Here is a 24,365-nt window from a genome sequence, read left to right as displayed (position 1 = left end):
GAGACCAAAAACAGAGCTACAAAGACAGCTAGCTGCTTTTGCACCAACCACTGGACGTGTAATTAGCCAAGGGTTTGCTAATAAGTTTGTTATATCAACTTTGTAAGGTGATTAAAGTCTTGTGTTTACTGCTTGTTTCCACTGCTTCCAACCAAGTTCCCAAAAAATAACTTATTGTAGGTTTATTATCATTGTCTATCACATATATTATCACAAACATATTTACCTTTACCTCAATGATGCATAACTTTAAGCCTTGATAAAATTTAAATGAGGGAGTTCTACAAAATTTTACCCCCTGTACAGTTGTCATGAAGGGAGAAGTTAGCTATAGAGACCAAAACCGTTTTTGTACCATGTTTATATCTGCTGTAAATTTAGGCATTTTAATAAGGATAAAATATGTAAATGATATTTCAAACACATCTCAGTTTATTTCACATCCTATAGGCTGTTTTAGGGGTAAAAAGGACGAATGGGAACCGCTGGGTGCCCCCTCTGCACACGTCGTGAATTACTGCGCGAGGGGATCACATGGTGTGGAGTGATACAAAGAAGGTAGAGGCAGCTTTTACTCACCGCGTAACTCTGTGGTAGAGAGTACTCACACACTGAGGGGATCTTTGACAGACAAAAGTTTTCATTACGTGAATGTGAAGCCACATCACGGCACTCTCCAGTGCCCGCCTGCTCCCAGGAGCCAGAGCCAGCGATATAACACGGTAGCCTGCTCATTTCTGAGGATTTGACCGAATGCGCGCGAGGAGGGTCTGGATGGGAAAGCCACGTGGAATTTGAGATTTGATGAAGCCCACTGCCGCATCATCCCCCTCTGTGCTGGACAACTTGCGATAAAACTTTCAAAAAATGTGAAGCTCTTATCCACTGATGCGCCGACAACAGAGGCGATGTTTATCTAAAGCATGAGGTTGCGAGAATTCAAATGAACGTACAGTGTTATTTTTACACTGCTGGAGATGAAGGCAGACAGAGGAACTATGAACTTACTCTCGTGGATATTGCTCATAAACTTTTCCATTTGCTGGACGTCGGTTGACGCACAGGTGAGGAAACATGATTTATTATAGCAAACTGTTTAAATTACATTAGAGCAGTCGCTATATTTTTGCTGAACTGAAGTCATACATGTGAATAATAATAGTAATCCCCTCTTGAGTTTCCCCTCTCAGTATATTGTGATAAGAAAAAAAAATCAATTAGCCTGTAGAGTCGCAGAAAAGAGAAAAAAAAGGTTCTAATATAAGCATTAATATGCAGCAACACGGCTCACTTCATCTCTGACTATACAGATACAACAATCAAGCCATAAAGAGCTGATATTTCTTTTACAGTGTAGACTACACGTTCGTCTTTTGTGCATCCTTCCTCAATAGAAGGCTACTACAGTGTCGCTGAAGTGTTTGTCCCAGAGATGCAAAAGCAAAGAGAAGTGGTCTATGTGAAAGTCAAATGGGTATGAATCATTAGTTTTATCATGTATTGACTTTGTAACTATTATACGTTTTTTACTCTGTGCATTGCACATGTGGGATTCATGGAGCTGAGGGAAGTGAAAACATCATGCTAAATGCATTTCAGATGTTCAGAGGAGGCCCTCTCCCTCTGCACATATTATATACAAAGCTTATAGATAAGTTTCTGGCTTTTTCCAATTGGTCAATATTAGGTTGTTTTTGGCAAATGGCTAATCATGTTTCAGTTTATTGTCTCTGGAAAATCTATAAAAGCTGAGAGTTTTTCCTCCCTGAGACATTTCCTTTTGGCTCCTGTAAGGTATTGTATATTTCTTTCTAATCCTCAATCCATTGTGGGCTTATTGTGCTCAGAGGGTTTTCAGGCAATTTCTGTAACATCATCACCAGGGAACATAGCATATGAGTCATTTTGTACTATATTCTTTTCTGATTGTTTCTCCACATTTTTATAATATAACCTGTTGATATCTAGCCAACATTGTTCTCTTTTTGTCAGTTGTCATAGAACCATTGCAACACTGGCACTGCAGAAAGTCTGTGTGTGTTTATTATGAGCTGGACCTCTCAGGAGTTCATTTGAGGAGTTGTATTAATAGGCTAACCAGTTTGTCTGCCAGTTTGTCTCACACTCTGCCAGTACTGGATGCTGTACAGATCACTTTATATCTGATAGGTCTTCCCAGCATTAGATGGGAGTTTATAATTTCTCATTAAGTGATATGTGGTGCAAACCCCTACAAAGAGTGAAACCAAACAGCTCCTCTGAGAGACAAAAATACTTTATTCTTGCATTATTAGATTTCAAATGGTTTGTTTTGAATGGTGGCAGTGATGAGCTGTAACAAAAAGGTAAAAACACCTGAAAGAGTGTAATGTGAGCCTTTGGTGGAGGAAACACCTGCCATCAGACTTGCAGGATTATTAGTCACTAACCTTTCAAGAGTCAGAGTAGTCAAATGTGAAGTGTAATCTCAGACATGGTTGTCAATGTGTCACTATTTTGAATTGAGTCCTGGAGAGTGTTCCTGCTTTATCAGCACCATGGACAGCACCTTCAGCACCAAATCCACTAAAATGAATGATACTGACATTAAAAAAAGTGCAAGGATTCAAATTGCAATGTTGTGGCAGCACCACTCATGTTAAACTGACTGTTAGGATTAATAGCAAATAGTTTTGAATAATTTTGAATAATTTTGAAAAAAGCTCTGACCATATGGTGGATTTAAGTATTCTTGTTTGTCTAGTTTTTTAAAGCCCCAATTATCTGAATCAGTAAAAGAAAATCAAACAGTCCACTGTTAGTATATCAGACATGGTGGTGACCCCCCTAAAAGAGGTAAAAACAACAGTTTGGGTCATTGTATAATTTGCACTCTGGATGCAGGAATACTTCACAGTTTTATCAATGGAGGGCTGTTTCCAAATGTTTCTGGTGAATTGCACTTTTGCCTGATATTCAGACAGAAGAGCACTTTTGTTGCACTTGTGTTCATGTTTTGTTTTATCTTAACCAACCATTCGAGAGTGAGGTAGTATCTCTTCTGCTGACATCACTTCCAGTTGACATGATAGCTGTGGTAGGGGTAACAGTAGGCAGTAGGCAGAGATAACTGTTTGGGGTAAGGGTAAAGGTTAGGCTCAGGTTAAGGTAAGGGGAAACAGACTTCTCTTTGCCCAGAATCTAATGTTACTTCTGAGTCTTCTAAACTAATGCCAAACTTAGTGGTTCCTGGGATCAATCAGTTTTTCACACTGATAAAAAAATTAGCTCATTTCAAAGTTGGTATCTCTGTAATTCCAATTACAGCAACCTGTACAGCTGCATCAGTTTCATTCTTGTCTCTGCGTTTTTCCTGGATTTAGCAAGGTAGCTAGCTAGCTCAGTGGGTACAACACAAGATCTATTTGAATCATTGAACAAAGTGTGGATGCGGGTAGCGATTCAGAAGCCTAGAGTTATAATAGATAAAGCCTACCTAGCTTGGCTGGCTGAGTTGGTCATTTACATACAGTGTGTGAACCTGCTTTGTGACAAATCATAGCACTCCTATGCAAAACAAATGTGGGAATCTGACAATTTCAGTTCAGAGTGTGTTCACCGGAAATTGACCTGTCAGTGTATGAGTATGTTGAGTTGCAAAACTTTAAAACAATACAGCAGATTGTGCAAATTTAAGTCACAGTCCAGAGCTGGAAGCTGCTTTTTGCCCCTTGCTGAGTAGTGACACAAATATATGGCTTTTAACAGTTTTCCTAATATACTGCCTCTGAACCCTGGTGCTGTGACAGCTTGAATCACTGCTGCAACAGCTTCTTGGTGCAAGCCCTGTGTCCTTTTCATACTAGCATTTGCACTCATTGCAACAAGCTGCATATTTCTAGCTGTCAATTTTCTTTATTCTTTTTGTTGAAAAATTGTTAATCCTCTTAGATGTGGCTTCTTCTTGACCTTACAGACACCGTGCATATGTTATATGTTATATGTATAGGTTTTATTTTTCTGATGATATGACGAAAAAGAGTTGGGGTGGAAATATATACTTCTGACATTTAGACATGCTCTTGGCTCATTTGTAAGCATACAGACATGAAATACATCGAAATTAGCACCTTGACACATTTGACACCTTTGAAATTATAGTTGTGCTTTTGCCTGCAGGCTTCATTTGCCTATGAATAGATCGTAGAAGAGGTATAATTTCTAAAGTAACACTTTGTGATATAACATCTATATGGTAAAGAATTTGAATGCAAAGTACTTTGAAATGTTCAAAACATTTTAATCGTACTTGACACTGGTTTTACATGCTGTACTGGTTTCTACCACTTGTAGAATCAGTTGGAGAAGATTCTTCCTCAAAGATAGTAAATTGTAGGGAAACATTTTCCAGAATGTGGAGTCACATCAAATGTTGACTGATTTTTTTTAAAATAATGTTGCCATTTTTACCGAAAGTTACAAGCTTATTGCACACCACCTCTTTTTATGTAATAGTATTGAAACTAAGTCAGCAAGGGCAACCTCTTTACCTCTTTATCCTCGATTAACAGACACAATTTATCCACATCAATGTTGACATGTTGGGGTAATTCAGACCGCCAGATCAGCAAATGTATTTCTGTGGGAGAGAGGCAAAGCTAATGAATTGCAGCTGAAAAGACATGGCGATCCTTTATGTCTGTGAATACACACCATAGATTACTGTCAGGAAACAAAAGCTCACCTTCAACCTCTGTAATTAAAGCTTTAGTCCTGATTCTCTCCTCTCTTCTCCTCCTCTCTCCTTATCTCTTTATGCAACCCTGTCTTCTACAAATTAAGTTTATATAGTGTTGCTTAACATGTTTTGGAAGAAATGTAGTTGCTGCTTTAACTATGTTTTCACAGTAGATTAAGGGCTACGTTCCTTTGCTGCAGTGCAGGAGCCACAGGGAGATGGTTGGGGCGGAAGGTGGGTGTACAAAGCATAGGACTTTGATTCCGGAGACTTGGGTATGTGTAATGTGTCTTGTGTGTAGTTAGGTTTAAGTTACAAAAGCAGTCAAGGAAAGATGATAGTTAAATGAAAATTACAGTTTTGGTCTTTGAAGAAATAAACACATCCCATCTTCTGCTTCAAGTCAAAGTTGACTTGTTCAACAGTTAACCAAGATGGCAATCTTTCAAAATGCTTTGAGTTACGTAAACATAACCAGCACAACAAAATGTAATTATCTTTTGGAAGAAAAAAAAAAGAACCACGACCATTCCAGTCATCATGAAACTAGGAAACATCATCACAGTAATTTACTATAATAAACACTCCTGGGAAATAGCATACACTTCACAAACCATCCTCTTCCATTGTGTCTGCTGCACACCCACTCTTAAGCATGTACATCTTAAAAGACATTCAGTATACCTGATTGTTTCTGTCAGAAGTCTCATTTCACATATTCTGAACTGTGTTATTCTTGACCAGCCGACAGGTTACAAGATAGTTTGATTTATGTATTTATAGAAAAGTACCACTGCTTCTAGTGATTACAGAAAAAACTTAAACAAATTGAGAAGAATAAAGCCATTAACAGTGAGTAAAATATTTGGAAACAAACATGTAAAAATGGAAAAAGTAAAACAAAAAAAAAAATCAGGTATGAAATCCATGCATGTACAGTACCAGTACTCTATAATTGCCTCTTTAGATAATAAACAACCTTGCCATTCTAAAAATAAGGTGTTGGGATTTTCAACTGTTGACAGCTTTAACCTTTAAGTCATCTTGTGTGAAGCAATATGAATGTAAGACAGATATGATTGCTGGGATCTAACATGAAAGATAATTGTTGAGATAAGGATGTAATTTAAAACTTCAAAAGATCCATGTAAATAATGTAGAGGGGTAATGTTCTGTAATCTTTATTTTTTACAATCCAGACTGAAATATCCCAACAACTATTGGATGGATTAGCGTTAGTTTTACACAGACATTTTTGGTGCCCACTTTTAGCTCAAAGCACCAATGTGCGTCAGTGTGTTAGTCCAAACCGTTGGCATGTCTATAGACTAGTTTTAAGTATAAGTCCACCTCTTGACTCATGCAGTTTTACCTATGTTTAAATACTTTATAAGCATGTTTTGTTCAGTTTAAACTTGATTTCAATTGGGAAATGCTTTAACAGCTATGTTCATTAGATGAAAAACAGATGTTTTATTAGAAATGAATCCTTGAGGACAGCACTTTCACAGGATTTCTTAAGCAGAGATTTTTTTTTTTCCATACAGAAGCTGTTATAAGAGATGAGGAATGCAGTCAGGAACACAAGTGACTGACGTAATCTTCCCAGTGGGGTTGAAACGAAGATGTAATATATATCTCCTCAATTATTGCCTCCCTTTGCGACATGGCTTTAGTGATGTAGGTACATATTCATACATAAAGATGACAGCGCAGGTAAAAAAATCAAATATCAAAGTTTACTAAATCATGCTCCTCACACCTAGACTCACTGTGTTTCACTTGTGTAGCACAGACAGCATTGTGTTCTTTCTGATGTTTGTTAAGAATAAGATAAAACTGTCTGGATAGATGTCCTTATGTCATTCACTCTGCTTTCAAACTGTCTGTCAGATGGCTTGACAGATGGAGTTGTTTGTGTACACAGACAGTCTTTCAAATTATCCTCTTTGGCAATTTTATGGGAATTCACATTTTAAGTCAAGTGAGTGTAACTGACTGCACAGAGACGGTAAACACTCTCACTATGAAATCTAGTTGTGAAGAACCAAAGATTAAGAGAAGAATGTGTTTATGCTTCTGGCCATTATTCAACACAGTAACTCAGGAACAGAAGGGATGATTATGACCATATTTTCTGTGTCTGGTTGGCAGAGGCATACAACCGCGAGGTGGTAATTCTAGTTTTGTAATGCAACCAGACTCCACTCACCGAGCACTCTATTAGGAACACCTGTACACCTGCTTACTCGTGAAATTATACAATCAGCCAATCATGTCGCAGCAGTACAACGTACACAGGCATGCAGATACAGGTCAAAAGGAAAAACCGTGATCTCAGTGACCTTCACTGTGGCGTGATTGTTACTTTTAGATTGAATATTTCCGAAACTGACAATCTTGTGGGATTTTCTTTCACAACAGTCAGTTTTTACTCAGAATGGTGTGAAAAAGTAAAAAAAGATCCAGTTAGTGGCAGTTCTGTGGACATAAACTTCTTGTTGATAAGAGAGCACAAGGGAGAATGGCCAGTCTGGTTGGAGTTGACAGAAAGACTACGATAACTCAGATAACCACTCGTTCGAGCTGTGGTGAGCAAATAAGCATCTCAGAATGCACAACATGTTGAACCCTGAGGCGGATGTGCTACAACATCAGAAAGCTTCCACAAAGCTGAGGCTTCAGAGGACAAAAGCTCACCAAGACTGGACAGTTGAAGATTGGAAACGTAGCCTGGTCTGATGAATCTTGACTTCTGCTGAGGCACGCAGATGGTAGGGTCAGATGGACCCAACCTGCCTTGTGTCAACAGCCCAGGCTGCTGTTGGTGGTATAATGGTGTGGGGAATGTTTCCATGGCACACTCCGGGCCCCTTAATATTAATCATTATCATTTGAATGCCATGAAAGCGAGTTCAGTGTACTTCAATGGCCTCTGCAGTCAAAAAGAGATAGGCAGCATGAATGTGCAGCTGTCAACGTGGAGCAGAATCTCAAGTGATGTTTCCAACATCTTGTGGAATACATGCCACAAAGAGCTGAGGCTGTTTTGAGAGCAAAGGATTCAAAGGAGTGTCAAATGGATAGGGATTAGCAAATATAATGTATGAACAATCATCTATGTGATGGTAAAATAGGAGGAATCTTATCAATATTCAGTGCTGAATTTCACAGTATTGGTGAGTCAACACAAGACAGAAAAATGGATATGAAAACAATTTTGTTTCTCTCTGCTTTCTGCCATTGTTTATGTAGTCACAACTTTTCTCAACTTTCCAAATGATAGCCTGGCCAACAGCAGTTCACATATTTCAAATGTCATTGAAAAGCCAATTTCAGGCATTGGGCGGTTTAGACACATACAGGGGGTCAAAAATCTGATCTTGTTTGTTGTGCTCCACAGATGGGGTTCGATGGTCCTCTCTCTGCACAGGAGCAGATGTACATCCTTTATGAAATCAAACTGCAGTGCTACCAGAACCTCTCCAACATTGACCCAGGGTCCACAGGTACAAAACTTGTACAGAAAGAGTTACTCTTTTTGTAAAATGCTATGGGGGATTTTGAATTTTCTTCATGTTCATGTGGAAGCAGTGTAATTTCAAGTGGTATGCCAAATGGTGAAAAAAACCCAGAAACTTTTAACAGGAGAAACAGTGGAGGTTTCTGAAGCTGTTAAGAAGCTTTTTATTAACAGAAAAAGTATATTTTCACACACACTCACAGCAAGAAGCTTCTGAGCTGGAGCCCTGGGTCTGTGGTGTTTCTGTGTGGAGTTTGCATGTTCTCCCTGTCTGCGTGGGTTCTCTCCGGGTACTCCGGCTTCCTCCCAAAGTCCAAACACATGTACATAAGGTTAATTGGCGATTCTAAAGTGTCCATAGATTTGAATGTGAGCGTAAATGGTTGTTATCTGGTTTGTATCTTCACAGTTTTTTTTTAAACACTTTTATTTGTCTATTTGTCTGGGATGATGATATGACCTGAGCTACAATTTCTCTTGTTGAACTTTAGCATCAAAGCTGCAGCCACTTCCTATCAAAAAAAAACTGAGGGTGTGAAGTGTTTTCCATATGAAAATATAATAATTTTGTTGGCAGAGCAACAAGGAGGTGAGCCAGCAGAGTTTAGTGCCCATTTCACTTCCAGTCAGCCTAAGTTTCCATAAGTGGCTCTGACATTTGTCTCTAGATGAATGTTGTTTGATTTTGTATACATCCTGCATGATAACAGCCACTGACATGCATTGGTTTGAGATATCTTTTGCTATTAACTTATGAAGATCATGTGCTCCTTCCTAGAAAAGATTCATTACATGCACTATATTCTTATAATATTAAATTGTAACCATAACCTGAACATGTATTTGGGTGCTCAAGTGAATGAAAGACCAAGAACACATTCATAAAGCCAATTTTAAACATCATGATAGCTAATAAATGGACTTGAAAGAAGTGTTGTGAACATTCACCTTAGATAAATTGGTGTATACAGTTGATAGAATTCAACACATTTAAAGCTCTGTAGCTCTGACACTTTTGTCACTCCAACAGACAACAGACCAATTCTTTTCTAGTCACTACAAACTGTGTTAGGTGCTATTTACTGCATCACTTCTTTCAAAGTAAATTTGTGGTTCTGTTCTGTTGCTATGAGTCATGAACAGATGTAATTTCTTATTAGAAGCAACATTTAGGGCTTATTTAGAATTAAAAATAAAATCACAAAGGCAATGTGAAGAATCGTGATTAAAGACACATTTCTATTATAAAAATACATTTACATTAAACACAATAATTGGAAGCCTTTTGTTAAAGAACACATTTGACGTTTAGAAAATTGATTTGACCCAAATTTTATCAGCAACCAACCAGAGTTCAGGCTGAATTTAAGTTAAGGCACATTAATGTAATCAAGAATAATTTGTCAGATTAGTTGTTACAATACAATATGATTAGGCTATGGAGCAAATAAACATAAAATAATACATGTTTTTAGCAAAAGCTTAACGACCTTAAATAGACTTCCTCTCCTTCTCACTGCAGATGAAGTGTGCCCTCCAGACTGGGATGGTCTTATCTGTTGGCCCCGTGGCTCCCCAGGGCTGGTTACCAAGGTTCCCTGCCCATCTTACATCTATGACTTCAATCACAAAGGTTAACTGTCTGTTTTTTTTCAGATATAACATCACCACCATCGAGCACTAGAAGACTGCAAGGAACTTTAAATGTGTGATAAATTAAGGCAGCATGACTTACTTACACATAAAATTCTGGCTAATTAAGCTGCTTTTCAGGCTGAAGGTGGGTGGCGCTATGGTGGAAATTACATTAAGTGTGTCACCTACTGTGTTTACATGCGCACTGGCATCCTGGTTATGATCGGTTTTTGGATTATCCTTCTAATATTTTGGGTGTGCTAACACCTTATCCTGGTTTCTGGGTGCTCTTTGTTGGTACATAGAGGTTTAGATGGTGAGAAATCAACACATGACTGCACACAGATGATCAGAAGACTGGACACTGGGTATGAATAACCAAAATTTCTCATGTTCCATGGAATTGTAAATTCTGAATATGATCAAAACCAGGATAAGACCCCGAACCGTGATACTAGTGCGCATGTAAAATCCATGTACTTATAGTGGTAGACTTTTTGACTTGTCATAGTAGGAAAAGCAGGAGTGAATGAATTAATAAATCAGAACAGAACCAGGACTCAGAACCTGAAGCAGCTAAATTGAATTTAAACATCATTCATTTTATTATTGATCACCTGTGCAGGACATTCCTTTCCTCCAGGCTGGGGGCAAGTGCCCAACGTTCCCGCTCCTAAAAACACAAAATATAACAGTGTGGCATTAGTTATCCGAACCTCTTGTAATGTTTTTTTTTTGTTGTCCAAAATCATTTAAAAGTATGTCTTTGCAGGACATGCTTACAGGAAGTGTGATGTCAACGGTTCTTGGGTGTTTGTGGACCATTGGAACAAAACATGGACCAACTACTCAGAGTGTCTACGCTTCCTTCAGCCCAGTGATGAGGAAGACAGAGTAAGTACAACTGTAGAAATATCTAAGCAGAAGCAGATGTGGTTAACAAGCTAATCCAATTTTATTTTCAAAATTTAATCCTTATTTAACCTGGTGAATTCCATTTGATGTTAGCAGCCTCTTTTTCAAGGGAGGCCTGGCCAGCATTACAAGTTTCAGATGGGTCAGTACAACATCAGGTATATAAATATAACAATACTAAAACTAAGTGACAATGTTTGGAGGCTCAAATAAGCTAAGGAAGACAAAACAAAACAATTGTCAATATAAAAAGCTGAAAAAACATATTTCTCACATACATACACACATAGATACATAGACATAGACAGTTGTTTACATTTGTAGCAATCAAAGCTAAAAATCACACAGGATCTTGTCAGCGAGCTATTGTGGCGCCTGACTGTGAACAATAATAGATGTTCTTTGAAAATGAAATGAGATTCTAAACAGTCAAGTTTGCTTCATTTTATATAACAACACAATGTGCAAAGTTGGTTTCCTGGTACCTGGATATATATGGTACAAATTCACATCTTACCACATGATGAACAGCTTCTTTAAAGCAGCAGCTCCCATCTTCTTTTGCTTGTTACCTCTTCAAAGCAACGTCTACTTTTGACCCCTCATCAGAGGCAGCAGTTCATTCAAAGAGCTTCCCCTTTCATTTTTTATTTTTTATTTTTTTTTTTAACTTTTTTGTTTTTCTAGACTCAAAGAAACTATCCAACATTGCATCAGGAAAAAGTAACATTAGACAAAAGTCTGAGGAGTAGACAGTTTTTGTGGAGCAGGATTGTGTTTTTCATCTCCCTCATGAGTAACAACCCACTAAATGTCCTTATTCCTCGAATGTATTACTTAGCAAGCATCTCATAAAGAAAGAAAATAAACAGTTTTCAAAAGAAGGTAAGTAATCATATAGCAGTGTCTGACAGTCATTAATGTTTAAGTGAAAACTCCAAAAAACAAACTGATGAGAGGAAGGACAATAAGTGATCACATCGAGGGTCTTCCCATCAAGAAGAGTAAATGGTCATTAATCCTTCGTTGGCAATGGAGCCATGATGATCTGTGTCCTGTTAAGACTTTAAAGCTGCATAATTACTATTTTGGCCACCTGGGGACAACAAGCTTTAAACACAGCACTGTTATATTAACGTATCGCCTTATAAAGTTAAAATGTGTTAGCAAACACCTGGCAGATGCAGACCATTAACAGTATTTATTTGGAGTTAAGTCTAATGCTCACTCAGGTTTTATCCCTGTTTTGGTCTCCACCAACTCCAGAAGTAAATATCTGTCTTTTTAACCTATGCCACAGTGTGTGCTGGTAAGTTGCTGACTTTTTTTTAACTGAAGTCAAATGCATGCTGGGATAGTCATTTGATATATTGTTTTATCAGATCTAGACTTGTACACAAGTCAGACTCGAGTCACAAAAATTAGACTTGAGACTTGATTTCCTGAAGACTCGACTTTACTGGAGACACCTGAACATGGAAGAGTGGCTGAAGTGAATACTTATCCTCAAGCTTTTCATTTTGAATGGAAATGAGACCATGTGACTCTTCTGAGACACAAGCCTACCTCATGTAACTTTATCCAGTTTTGAAAAACGTAGGCCTTCTGCAGAAAGCAAGGATGTTGAAGATGGATGAAGATGAATCACCCTGACTACTTTGAAAATGTATCATCAAAGATAAATATATAGTATGAATGTCGACTACTTTTAAGTTGATTCATCTATCCACCTTTTGATGTTCAACCTATTCGTCTAAGCAGCCATGTTGCCTGAGGGATAATGCGTCATCTTATCTCTTATCTTCCGACAAAACTCACACTAAGCAACAGGTCTGGGAACGGGTTACTGATCAACTCTTGTGTACAGGCTACATACTGTAGCAGCATTAGCAACTGTTTCAACTTGAATAATCAGTGCACCTGTTGTTCCTTCAACTTCTCCTGTACACTAAAAATACAAAACAGTTGGATTCCTAAAACATCAGTCGTGGTGGCATCTTGTTTAGCCAAGAAACTGTGAGTGATATTGAGTGTATTCTCTGTGACTCTGCTTCACCTTAAGTATTTGTCTCTGTGTTCACAGCAAGACTTCTTTGAGCGGCTGTATGTCATGTACACCATTGGCTACGCTGTGTCCTTCAGCTCTCTGCTAGTGGCCATCTTCATTATTGGATACTTCAGGTAACAGAGGAGTTTTTGACACTGAAGTGATGTGCTTAAACACAAAATGATCTGATGAGCCTATGAAGACAGAAACACACAGGTCAGTGGAATAGTACCAGGAGGTGGTTATCTTCTCTGTCTGCATTTTCACAACGAAATGTCAGCTCCAGGGGCTTCAAAACAACAGCAATGTTTTAATACCTGCCAGCCATGCACTTTACAGGTTATCCAATGTGTTTTTGAAAATTCTCCGACCGCCTGGGGAGAGTAATTCTCATTCCAACACCTGCACCATTTTTCTCTTTCCAGCCTTCTTGTTTGTGTCCTGACTGCCCTGCTATGTTCCAGTTGCACACTTCATTTCAATAATGTTTTGAACATGTATTGTACTGTGTTGATGACAAAATTGCAAAATTGAGTATACAAAAAAATGACAGAATGGAAATGACTCATTTGTTGGGTTTCATTATTGGGGCATTTATATACTCACATTTGCCAATGTGTCATACTGAAAATATGGCTGTAGGGTTGTTAATGTATATGTCATGTTTGGGAGGAAAAAGCATTGACAAAAGAGATTAAACAGCTGCATGCTACGTGATTCGTAATAATTTAATTTCTGAGGATTTTTTTGTGGAAAGAATTATTTAATGATTTAATTTAATGATAATCATGGGTAAAAGGGAGACAGTGTTAAAATATTGCACTTCCCATGAATTAATCCCATTGAGTTGTTATTGTAACTCAGTGCACAGCAAGCCATGTCAGATAAACATGCAAAAATGTTAAATGTCTATAGGAAAGCATACATTTGAATATGTAGCATTAAGTTTCTGCTGTAATTTAATAATGAATTAACATTTAAATGGGTTTAAATGGAGCTTTTCTGCTCCTCCATACAATTAGTACCAAATGCTATCTTTTCAAGAACCGTTATTGGGAATTATAATAGAATTATTAGGAAATAATGGGGTCATTAAATTTGTGGGGTGTGGGTAAAAATGGCAAAAGTGTTTGGAATGCAGACTGAGATCCTAGAGAATACAAGGGCAAAACACAGAGAGGTGATTAGACGAGTTGAATAGAAGAATATTTATTGCAGGGTTGAAGGGATAGGATTTGAGGACAAGGACAAGCAGGGCAGAGGGGACTGGGCTGTTGGCTTGGCTGGTTTTGCAGTGCAGGGGGAAAGCTGTGGCTTAGCCGAGCAGGGGTCCAGGGCAGAGGAGCAGGATTGAGAACACAAAGGGTTGGAGACAGAGGCCGGAACAAAGCAGAGGGGAGGACACCAGGTCAGGCTACGTTAACTGGCAAACTATAGCTTGGAGTAGCTTGAAACGCAGGCTGAGTGGTAGGTATCGCAGGTATCTGGCAGGATGGTAATGCCAGAGCTGGGTATTTGCAGAAGCCTTGATTACAGGATGGGTTACAGCTGGAGGGGCGCCGCTCTGTCTCCAGCACGCCTGCCTCCGTTCAGACAGTCACACTCACCCGGAGAAACACGGGGAGAGAGAGACTGCAGACAGAGAGGGAGGACGGGACACTGATAGAAACCCACAGACTTTTTAAGGTGCTGAGCATATAAAATCATCTTTAATTTAAATATTTGTTTTTATTGAATTTTTGAGCTGCATTACACTTTTTCAAATTTCCTCATGAGGCTGTGTAACACTTACAGGAGTTGCAATCCTCCTATCAGCACTTCAAACAGCTTTTGTAAATCTCTGCCCACTTGAAACAGTGTGTAATAGACGAGCCCACTTACCTGAAGTGGTCTGGTGTTAATGTTTAGAGCTTTAGAGAGGAAAATGGGAGACAACAGAAGAGGAGGACAACAAATCGGAATAAAACATAATTCACAGCAAACCTAAAACGTTTATTATAGCCATAGCTGATGTAAATATATTATGAATAGTCACTATATCCATTTAAAAGTCCCATATTGTATAAAGGTAGATTTCCATGTCTTTTTTGATTATAAAGCAAAAATAAAGCAGGTCTAGGTTCTATATTAATACTGTGAAAGTATCAAAGTGCTCAGTCCACAGAGAAATGCACACAGCCTGTATTCAGACACTGAGCCTTAAAACCAGCTTTCAGGACTTCTGTAAATTGGTGATGTCACAACTATACAATCATCGCTCTCTGCCACGCCCCAAGCCCCACCCACCTGGACCCACCATCCAACCTTGCAGGATTTGGTTTCTCTGAGCATTTACCTGAAATCTGCTATATTTCTATTTTATCACTCAGAAAACAGTCAGCCAGCCTGTTGTTACTAGAGCTAAAACTACACTGAGATGGTTTTTGGTTCTTAAAACCACAAATTTATCTTCTTATGGATCAACACAGAAGGGCTATTGAGTGAGTGTGCTATTAGGAGACTAATGACTATGATTTGAGATCATTTTTTTGGTCATTTCAACCTCTACAGGGCCACACCAGTGTTGCCCATTTTTACATACCAAAAGATAATCCATTATAGTGAACATGGTGTCATGGTTAATTTGTACTTCCTTGATGGGTACTCTGTGTAAAAAGAAACTACTGTCTTTGAATGCCACCATTTTTACAACATGAGTGGGTTGCAGGATTTCAGCAGAAGAGATAGAAAGTGAAGTCAACAACATCTAAGTTTGCAGACAGGAAAGTCCCGAAGGTGATCAGAGCTGCATGTTTAAATAGGGAAACTTCAAACAGAGTATATTTTCTGGATCAGCTGCAGTTAAAATTTCAAAGAGCCATCAAGATGCATTTTGACAAACTCAGGTCTTATATCTGCTCTGACTTCATAAAGCAACTTAGAAATCTTCCTCATCCTCCCAGAGCTCCTCCTGCTCTCTGCTTGTGTCCCTGTCTCTTTGTAGAGAGAGTGTCACTGTAAAAAATGCACATAACCCAATTTGAAGCGTTACTTATAAAACTACAATACATCAACCTTATTATAAGCTTATTATATTGCTAAGCAACTATGGGATATCACATAGATAATGCAACACAATGAGATCAGTAAAAACAACAAAATCCTACAACAAAATCAAAAAATAGTGATTAAGGATGAAACTAATCATGTAACTTTAGATTAAGTCAAACATATGGACCAACCTTTACTGCTGAGTAAATTGCCCACGCATCATCCTCATCTTCAACTACATCAGCAGCAGCAACAACAATAACACTAGCACTGTTTAGAATGAAAACACAATGGTGATATATGTGGTCCAGAGGAACACTTCAGCCAAAGTACAACTGCCAACCCACGACCACTGTTTGACAGTTTCCTTCTGCAGTCACCGAGAGCAACAAACTGCATTTCAGATCTCAGAAAGAGGGGGACAGATATAGAAGTGCTGTGCTGGCTTCTGTTTTAAAATTCTGCAAGGAAAAAAACGTGTTACTGCCAGAGCCAGGTGATGTGGCTCCCTATAATACCTAAGATGACGTGGGTCCCTGACAACTTCTTGCCCGCCACAAGTTTGCTGTAGGAGTAAAAAATTCAAACTGAATCTCTGTGTCATGAAGCTCGACAAGCGGGTGATTTTCAGGACAAGCTTGTGCTGCATTGACAGTTTCTCCACTCTGACAGAAATAGGCAGGTGCCACTGAGGCTTCATCTGCCTCCTGTTGGAGCAGAGATGGACCTGCAGTACAAGATGCTGCTGCTGTTGTTGTTGTACAAAATTGATTTGCTGTATCTTCTGAGAAATGGCACCTACAAAGATTTTCCTTCATTGGCCTCTGTAGTAGAGAACAGGGGGAAGAGGGGCATGACATGAGATCGAAGCCTTTGGCTGGAATCGAACTGTTGTTACAATCAGTGATCGTATCATCAAGAGGCCCACACTAAATCCCTCACAACGTGCCTCACTGTTTTGCTTTCTGGCTAAACTGAACTTAAATAAATGTCCTTAATGTAATTAGATCTCAGTTTGATGCCTGGCATCCACACTACTCTACTACTAAAATGGAGACTTTTGTAAATACCTCTGGACCCATTTAGTTTGAAAACTCTGGGGTTATAGTTTTAGTCTGGATGGGCAGGAACAGAGATTTTTTTACAATGATGCAAATGTGAACGTAATAGAAGATGAAATGGTTGGTTTATCATTTTTAATACCAAAATGTGGAAGTAAAATCATTAGATCAGTCGATCAGTTTCTCTCATGATATTGATTGTACTATTAGAGATGAATGTGTTTTTGTTATACATTGAAGAAGCCCACTGTTCTCCACATCCTGTTCATGCTTAAAGACATCAAGAACTGCTCATGGTTTTAGTTTTTATTTGATTTTAGGTGTCTTGTGTCTTAGGACGTATAAAAAAGTAGTAGACCTGTACATGTATATCTCTTGGTTGTTTGCTGTTCATTGTAATCATAAGCTGATATGTAATATGTAATATTCCCTTATTCTGGGTTTTCCACAGCCATGACCGCCTTATACTTGTGTTTCTGTCAGTGACAGTTCCATCTCATCATCAGTCCAAGCGGGGAAATCTCTTCTCTCACTCTTTTTCCTTCAGGCCAACCTGAACTAAAATAAATGTGATTTATGTGATTTTAACTCCTGCACAAATGCTCTAATTACCGATTTGATAATCACCACTGTTTCATCACTGTTTTCTTGGCAGGCGTCTTCACTGCACCAGAAACTACATCCACATGCACCTGTTTGTTTCCTTCATGTTACGAGCGGTCAGCATCTTTGTGAAGGACAAAGTCGTCCACTCCAGTGCTGGATTGCAGGACTTTGACTCTGCCCTGTTGGACAACTTAAAAACAGTTAGCATAGCATCACTGGACAAGTCTCAGTATGTAAGTACCAGCCCTTCTTGTTTTAATCTTTTTTGCTTACTGTCACAGCCAGAAACTATACCTTTGGCCATTAGGCATGAATTAAGAGTAGAGTTGGTGCTGTTAAGTGCTTTGTGTGGTCTCACTACAGAAACTTGCTTTTGAACATGTTAGAGTGACCCCCAAAGTTTACCAGTCAGACTCATTGAAACCGAGTAGAGTCCTGCCTGTATTCTTGAATTCAGTTGTTCAGCAATTTGTCTGAAGAATAAAATAATACACTGAACAAAAATATAAATGCAACATTTTTGTTTTTACACCCATTTTCCATGAGTTGAAATAAAAGATCTAAGACTTTTTTCAAAGCACACAAAAGATACACACACACACACACACAGATATACCCGAGGCCCATTGTTGTGCCATTCATCTGCCGCCATTGCCTCATGTTGCAGCTTGATTTTCACAATTCCTGGAAGCTTAAAGCTGCGTACTCATTAGACATGTCACCCATTCAGCATGTTAGAGATGCTCTGGATCTGCATATACTATAGCAGATCCAAGTCTTGCCAATATCCAGCAACTTCACATAGCCGTTGAAGAGAGCATTTTAAAGTGGGCTTTTATTGTGACCAGCCCAAGGCACACCTGTGGTGTAATTATGCTAATCAGCATCTTGATATGCTACACCTATCAGTTGGATGGATTATCTTGGAAAAGGAGAAATGCTCTAACGCAGTAACACGGAATTACACACGTTTCTGAACAAAATTTGTTCAAAATTTATTTTTAATGTACTCATCGATTCCTCTAGCATCAATCCACCAAGCAAATCTTGAGTAGTGTGAAACTTTACTTTGCCTTATGTATTCTTAATTATAATCATTAAAACCTGACTAGACCTATTCCCTACAGAGGTGTTATTATAAATGTAAACACACCACATGCATAGCTTTGTCATGTTCATAAATACAGAATCGAGGTACAATAATTAGAGGGGTTTCTCAGTTGCAAATAACCATTAAGATTAAATTGTCATTAATAAGATTATTAATAAACACCTTTCATGACTGAATGTGAGTCTGGCCTTCAGTATACTGTGAGGTGTGAGCTTTGCATGATAAACAGATGTCCTGAGGCTGGAACCGGGGGTCTGCCCTTCAGTCTGTTTACTCTGTTTCACCCACACGCGATTTTCAGGCTCACATTCACCTAACAAGCAAGAGATTTCACAGAGGACTTTCTTTGTCTTGTACTGTTTTCTCTATAAAACTGTAGAATAATGCTATGGAATCAACAACTAGCTGCCTTCAGATTAGCTTTCGTCAGACGTGTTCGCCAAATTTATACCCTCAAGATAAAATAAGTGTTTTTTTTCTCCGTAAGGCATGGTTTCTCCACTTCCATCCAAATGAGGAAAGGCATTCACTGTAAAAAAAAAAAAAAAAACTGTTTAATATATATATAAAAATTAATTTTTATATTTTATATTTATTTAACATGAAAAAGTTTGTGTCCGCGCTGCTTTAAAATTTTAAGTTGACTAAATTTGAGATGGCAAGTTGGATTTTGTTTGATGATTGAAAACAAATAAATCTTTCTCAAATACAGGTTTATGCAACTTGACCACAATTTAGTTCCTGTAGAGTTTTCTAGCTGAGTCAATACAATCTTATTGTTAATTCAACATTGTTTTATGAGTTTTGAAAATATGAAACTAACTGACATAAGTGAACTTGAGAAAAGCTAAATAAACTCATAGACATTAAGTTGAATCAAGTATTTATTCACATGAGACTTTTGCAAACGGTGATGCAGACACTCACATTGGCTCCCTGATTTGGGTCATATCAGTCACGACTCTTCCAAGCTATGTTTTCCACCACCATGCCTGCCTTATACTCATGTGATACAGTTCCACCTCCGAGCAGAGAAATCTACAATCTTTTCATCATTGTATGGGCAGAGATTATTTCTGATACGGAGCTAAAATGCTTGTTGGACAGAGAGTGAGTTAGTTTTTGTTTTAAAACGCTGTTTTAAAATGAAAAAATACTAGTGTGAATTTTGCCTTTGTATAAAGAGCCAGTTCTTCATTTGACATGACGAACTTACAGCTGCAGCTGCTGAAGCCATTTTGTACCAGAGCCATTACAAAGACAACAGGCAAGGCTGTTCTGTTCTATTCAAAATGTGCATAGGCAGGGATTGAAAAAAAGGAGACCTCAATCACTCCAAAGAGTTTTAACTCTCAAACAATGCATGCTGGGAAGTCTATTTATTAAATGAGCTTGATGATTCCACTTACTGTGTGACTTTTTACAGGGTGTGTGATAAAGTGCATAGCTACTGGTGTAGCATCTGCTGGTTGCATCAGGAGAGTGAAAAGAAAGACGTAATCTTGAAACTGTGGCTCCTTTGTGGGCGAAAAGACTTTCATGTTTAAAACTCTACAGGCAACAGTTTCTCTTTCACAATACACCAGCACAGCAGATGTTACACTGGGGTTTTCCAGTTGTCTTATTTTTCTCATTTATTTAACAGCTAATTCAGTCAGTGACTCAGCCTCATTCATGAGCCTGAGTGAGTCTTGAGGGCACTGAGTCCATGTTTGTTGCTGCACTCAGTTCAATTAAAGCCACTCTTTTAGTTAATGTCACTTTTTTGAATTGAATGAATTGAGGGGATCTGAATGTTGCATTTGAATGATAATCATTTCTTTAGTTGAGTTCAGACAAAAAGGAAGTACAAATATAGGAGTACTGAAAAAGCTAAAATATTAAGTAAGAAGTAAGTCAGAAGTAGGAAGTTAAAATGCTTCAAACTCGGATTTAATCAGTAATCACAGAGAACTTCCCCCCTTCAGCAGATAAATGTGAAAATAGCCTTGTAGTGTCAAACTCAGCACATTCATCATTCTGCACAGTGAAGCAACAGTCAAGGGCAACAGGCAATATATAGTGGAGGTGATTGAAACAATTTAAATCCAGTGACTGGTGGCGTAAAAGTGGTGCATTTGATTTGGAAGAATGTGAATCGGTTAGTTCTGCAATTAATAAAAACACACTGGGTTTACACTGTCTGTAACACTGACCGTGTGTATATTAAATATCAATCATTATAGCTACAGTAAAATACGCCTTGACATGGACTGCTTTATGCATTATAGATTATGACATGGAGGCTCAGGCAAACTGAAAGTTAAAAAAGTGACTTGAGTTAAGACTTGGTATGCACATAAAGCTCATATATAATGTGTCTGTGGAAGTTTGTGTATTGATGGATTTCCTTTGTGATATCAGGGTATTACTCACAAGTGCCAGAGATACACTGGTGTTGTTAAATACTGAGACACTGCAAAAGAAAATGCAATTCGTAATTTATTTTATATATAGTCATGATTGTGTGTTCAAATAGATAATTACAAAGAAGGTGAAAAGCTTTTACAGTATGTTATTTTCATTTATCCTATGATATAATATCAAGCAGTATATTCTGTTGCACCTACCCAAGACTTTATGATATTTTTCTCATATCAGTATTAGTATAATGTATAATGGATAGGAGTGAGGCACTCATGGAGAATTGTATTTTTATTTCTAAAATTAGATCATTAATTACCGTGGGCCAAACCAGTGTTTGTGGTTTAATGTATAGGCCAAAAGCCAATATATTTGAAAATATTTGCTGGCTTTAATTAGCATGAACTTTGTATTCAAAGTTTCACTGTAGTGTACTTCTCCTCATTGTTGTGCAAATTGATACAGCAAGGTGTTACAAAATGTAATCAGATTGTCTACTCTCACGGAGGCACCTGTGGTGTAAGAATATGTGTGAAGTGCTCTGATCACAATAAGGTATTAACACAGGCGAACAAATAAACAGCATAATAGCAGGTACAAATCGGACATGATAAAAGTTTTAATGTTTTGTTATCAGATTGGCTGCAAGGTGACAGTGCTGCTCTTCATCTATTTTCTGGCCACCAACTACTACTGGATCCTGGTAGAAGGCCTCTACCTTCACAGCCTCATCTTCATGGCCTTCCGATCAGACTCTAAATACCTCTGGGGCTTCATACTCATCGGATGGGGTAAGTAATAAACACACATATTTCTCAGATCACACATGACTCCTATGACATGGTTCAGTATGACTGAACCATCTGCTCTTAACAGTCCTCCAATAACTTGAGCAAAAATGCAGCTGATGCAGAAAGATTTAGATGTGCAGCTCACACTTGCATTATAGCCACAATTGCAAGGTCAGATTGTGACTGAATATACAGACAATACAATGCATTAACACATACCATACAATGCATAATCATTTATTGCAGAAACCCATATTTTAAGGAAAATGTATTACACAGCAGTGACAACAGCTTCCTTCTCATATATAATTACCCTGCGGTCATTAATATTTTCTGGTTATATGAGGTGCATAGGAGAAATGAAAAGTCTCTACAAAAGTGCTACACTTGCATTTTGGAAGAAATGAAATTACCTTAGGATCAGCGTTTTACAACTCAAACAGAATGAATTATCTTTATGTTAAATGTACTTTTTTGAAGGCATCTATGATATTCTGAAACACCATGTATCCAAAAATAAACCGGCAGATTAAAGACAGGGTTTTAGAACATTTTGTTATGAGTTACGTATAAAACTGAACTGTTCTTAAGAATGAAAAAGGGTTATGATGCACGACACAAATTATACACATTTAGAATAATTGTCTTGCATTAACACCAGGAAGACAGTGCCTGCGTTGAGTGTGCATGGCGGCTGTGTTGCAGTTGCACATACATGCAAGCTTGCGAGTTCACATGGACTGCATGTCTGATGCTGCCAGCTTTGTATTTATAAATGGTAAATGCTGGTATGATGTCTTTACTGGGAACCGCACGTGTTGTGTGAAAAATAAACAAGATGCCGAATCTCTAGATCACACAATGCAGGCAGTGTGCCCCCTCTAACCCTGAAAACCAAGACGTTTCTCAGCCGCCATGCACACGCCATGCAGCCAGTGTGTTCCCAGCCTAAGTATGGATTAAGTCATTGCTATGTTAGGCTCGCTGCTTCCATGCTTAGTCAAACATTGTTGGTGTGTGATAACTGGAAAACAGATACGCTGATTTGAGATGGATTGTCTTTGAGATAGATATGTCTCTCCATCATGAAACTATGATCTGTAAATTAAGAGTTGTGTGAAAGACCTCTGCTCAGGTCTAACATAGTAACTATTCAACTGATTTCTTGACGTCCCTGCTGATTTTCTTTTTGCTCTTTTGGTCCCACACCAGTGGGGTGTCAAGTTTACCTACAGGGGGAAATGCAGATACAGAATTTATTTAGCGATTTAATCAGTAGTCGTTTAATTAAATTTATTCACTACTGTATTTTAGATACACAAACACACCACTCTGCAGCAGCATCATTCCTTCCTGACTTAGACACACACACGCTGACACATACAAGCATCTATACTGACATCCACAAAATGAGCACAATCTAACATACGTTGACCTCTTAGCTTGCTCGTTTTAAATGTTTATAAATGTAGGAAAAAAAGAGTAAAACAGGTGCAGCGTGACTTTTAACAGTCTGTAACATGTCTGATTTTGGTCAAGGTTTGCTTTTACATTCAGTGTTATTCACTATAATGTATTGTGTGAATCTTTGAGGTCTAACAAATCTGATCACTGCATTTGTTTTCTCATAAAACATTTGCACATTCCTTTTTATGAAACCAATGGCAGGGTTGTGTGTGACTTCAGCCACGCATCCTTCTGTGCTTCCATCAGAACAGACAAAACGTTCCACCAAAACATTGCTCCATAGCAGTAACAGTAGTTAGAATTCTACAAAGTAACTTTAAACTTTCTTTGTGTGGCAGTTTCCTTTTCATATGTGACACACATAAGATGGTTTACACCTTTTGACAAATGATTCACCCACCCAGCCATGCATTTTCTTCCTGGCGGCCTAAGATCCTACTTTTTTTTTTTGCAGCACACATTTTATACTACTTTGCCTTGATACTGTAAAACCAGCCGATAATAAAAGGAGGAACATTTCCTACTGGGTGAAAAAACATTGCCAAAAAGGTACAGTATGTCTGATAGATTTCGCTGTAATGTGGAGAAACTACAAGTCACTTTCAAAACAGTCGCCCTGAACACACTGGCAACAATAATGTAACCATTCTGACATGGATGTGTTATTAAAAACAATTATTTATTTGTTCACATTCACAGAAATGGCAGAAGACCAAAGGTTAGAAAAAAACACTGCTTTAAATGGGATGCCAAATCCATTCCCTTGACTAGCTGGTTAAATGGGCAAACATGCTCTTATTTTCCATCAGTAGCTGAACAATGAACAATAAATACAACCCCATAGCTGTTCCAGTGAAGTAACTGAGTCACCACTGTGAGATTATGGTCACATCCCAGCACTTTCCTCTCTTCTCACACTCCCAGAAAGCTCGGTCAACCTCTCTGTCTTTCTTTTCACTATTTTCTCCTTCTTTCAGCTACAGATAAGATACAACATTCATTTCAAATGAGCAGAGGATATGTTGAAAAGGTGGGGGGACACTTATCACCCATTTAACG

General features: G+C 38.2%; 1 protein-coding gene across 1 annotated transcript in view; it reads left to right on the top strand.

Moving 5' to 3' along the window:
* The first annotated feature begins 998 nt into the window (after positions 1-998).
* The window catches only part of pth2r (parathyroid hormone 2 receptor), a 46,370-nt gene continuing 23,003 nt past the window's right edge, over positions 999-24,365 (top strand). The window contains exons 1-7 of the mRNA XM_022741307.1: positions 999-1,064; positions 8,121-8,226; positions 9,763-9,873; positions 10,648-10,769; positions 12,874-12,971; positions 17,584-17,767; positions 21,686-21,839. Coding sequence (XP_022597028.1) covers positions 999-1,064; positions 8,121-8,226; positions 9,763-9,873; positions 10,648-10,769; positions 12,874-12,971; positions 17,584-17,767; positions 21,686-21,839 — 841 coding nt within the window. The remainder of the gene's footprint in view (positions 1,065-8,120; positions 8,227-9,762; positions 9,874-10,647; positions 10,770-12,873; positions 12,972-17,583; positions 17,768-21,685; positions 21,840-24,365) is intronic.

Source organism: Seriola dumerili, unplaced genomic scaffold (genome assembly GCF_002260705.1).
Source record: "Seriola dumerili isolate Sdu_G_001 unplaced genomic scaffold, Sdu_1.0 BDQW01000052.1, whole genome shotgun sequence".
Classification (NCBI taxonomy): domain Eukaryota; kingdom Metazoa; phylum Chordata; class Actinopteri; order Carangiformes; family Carangidae; genus Seriola; species Seriola dumerili.
Note: the sequence above shows the minus strand (reverse complement) of the source record. Positions and strands in the feature narration are given on the sequence as shown.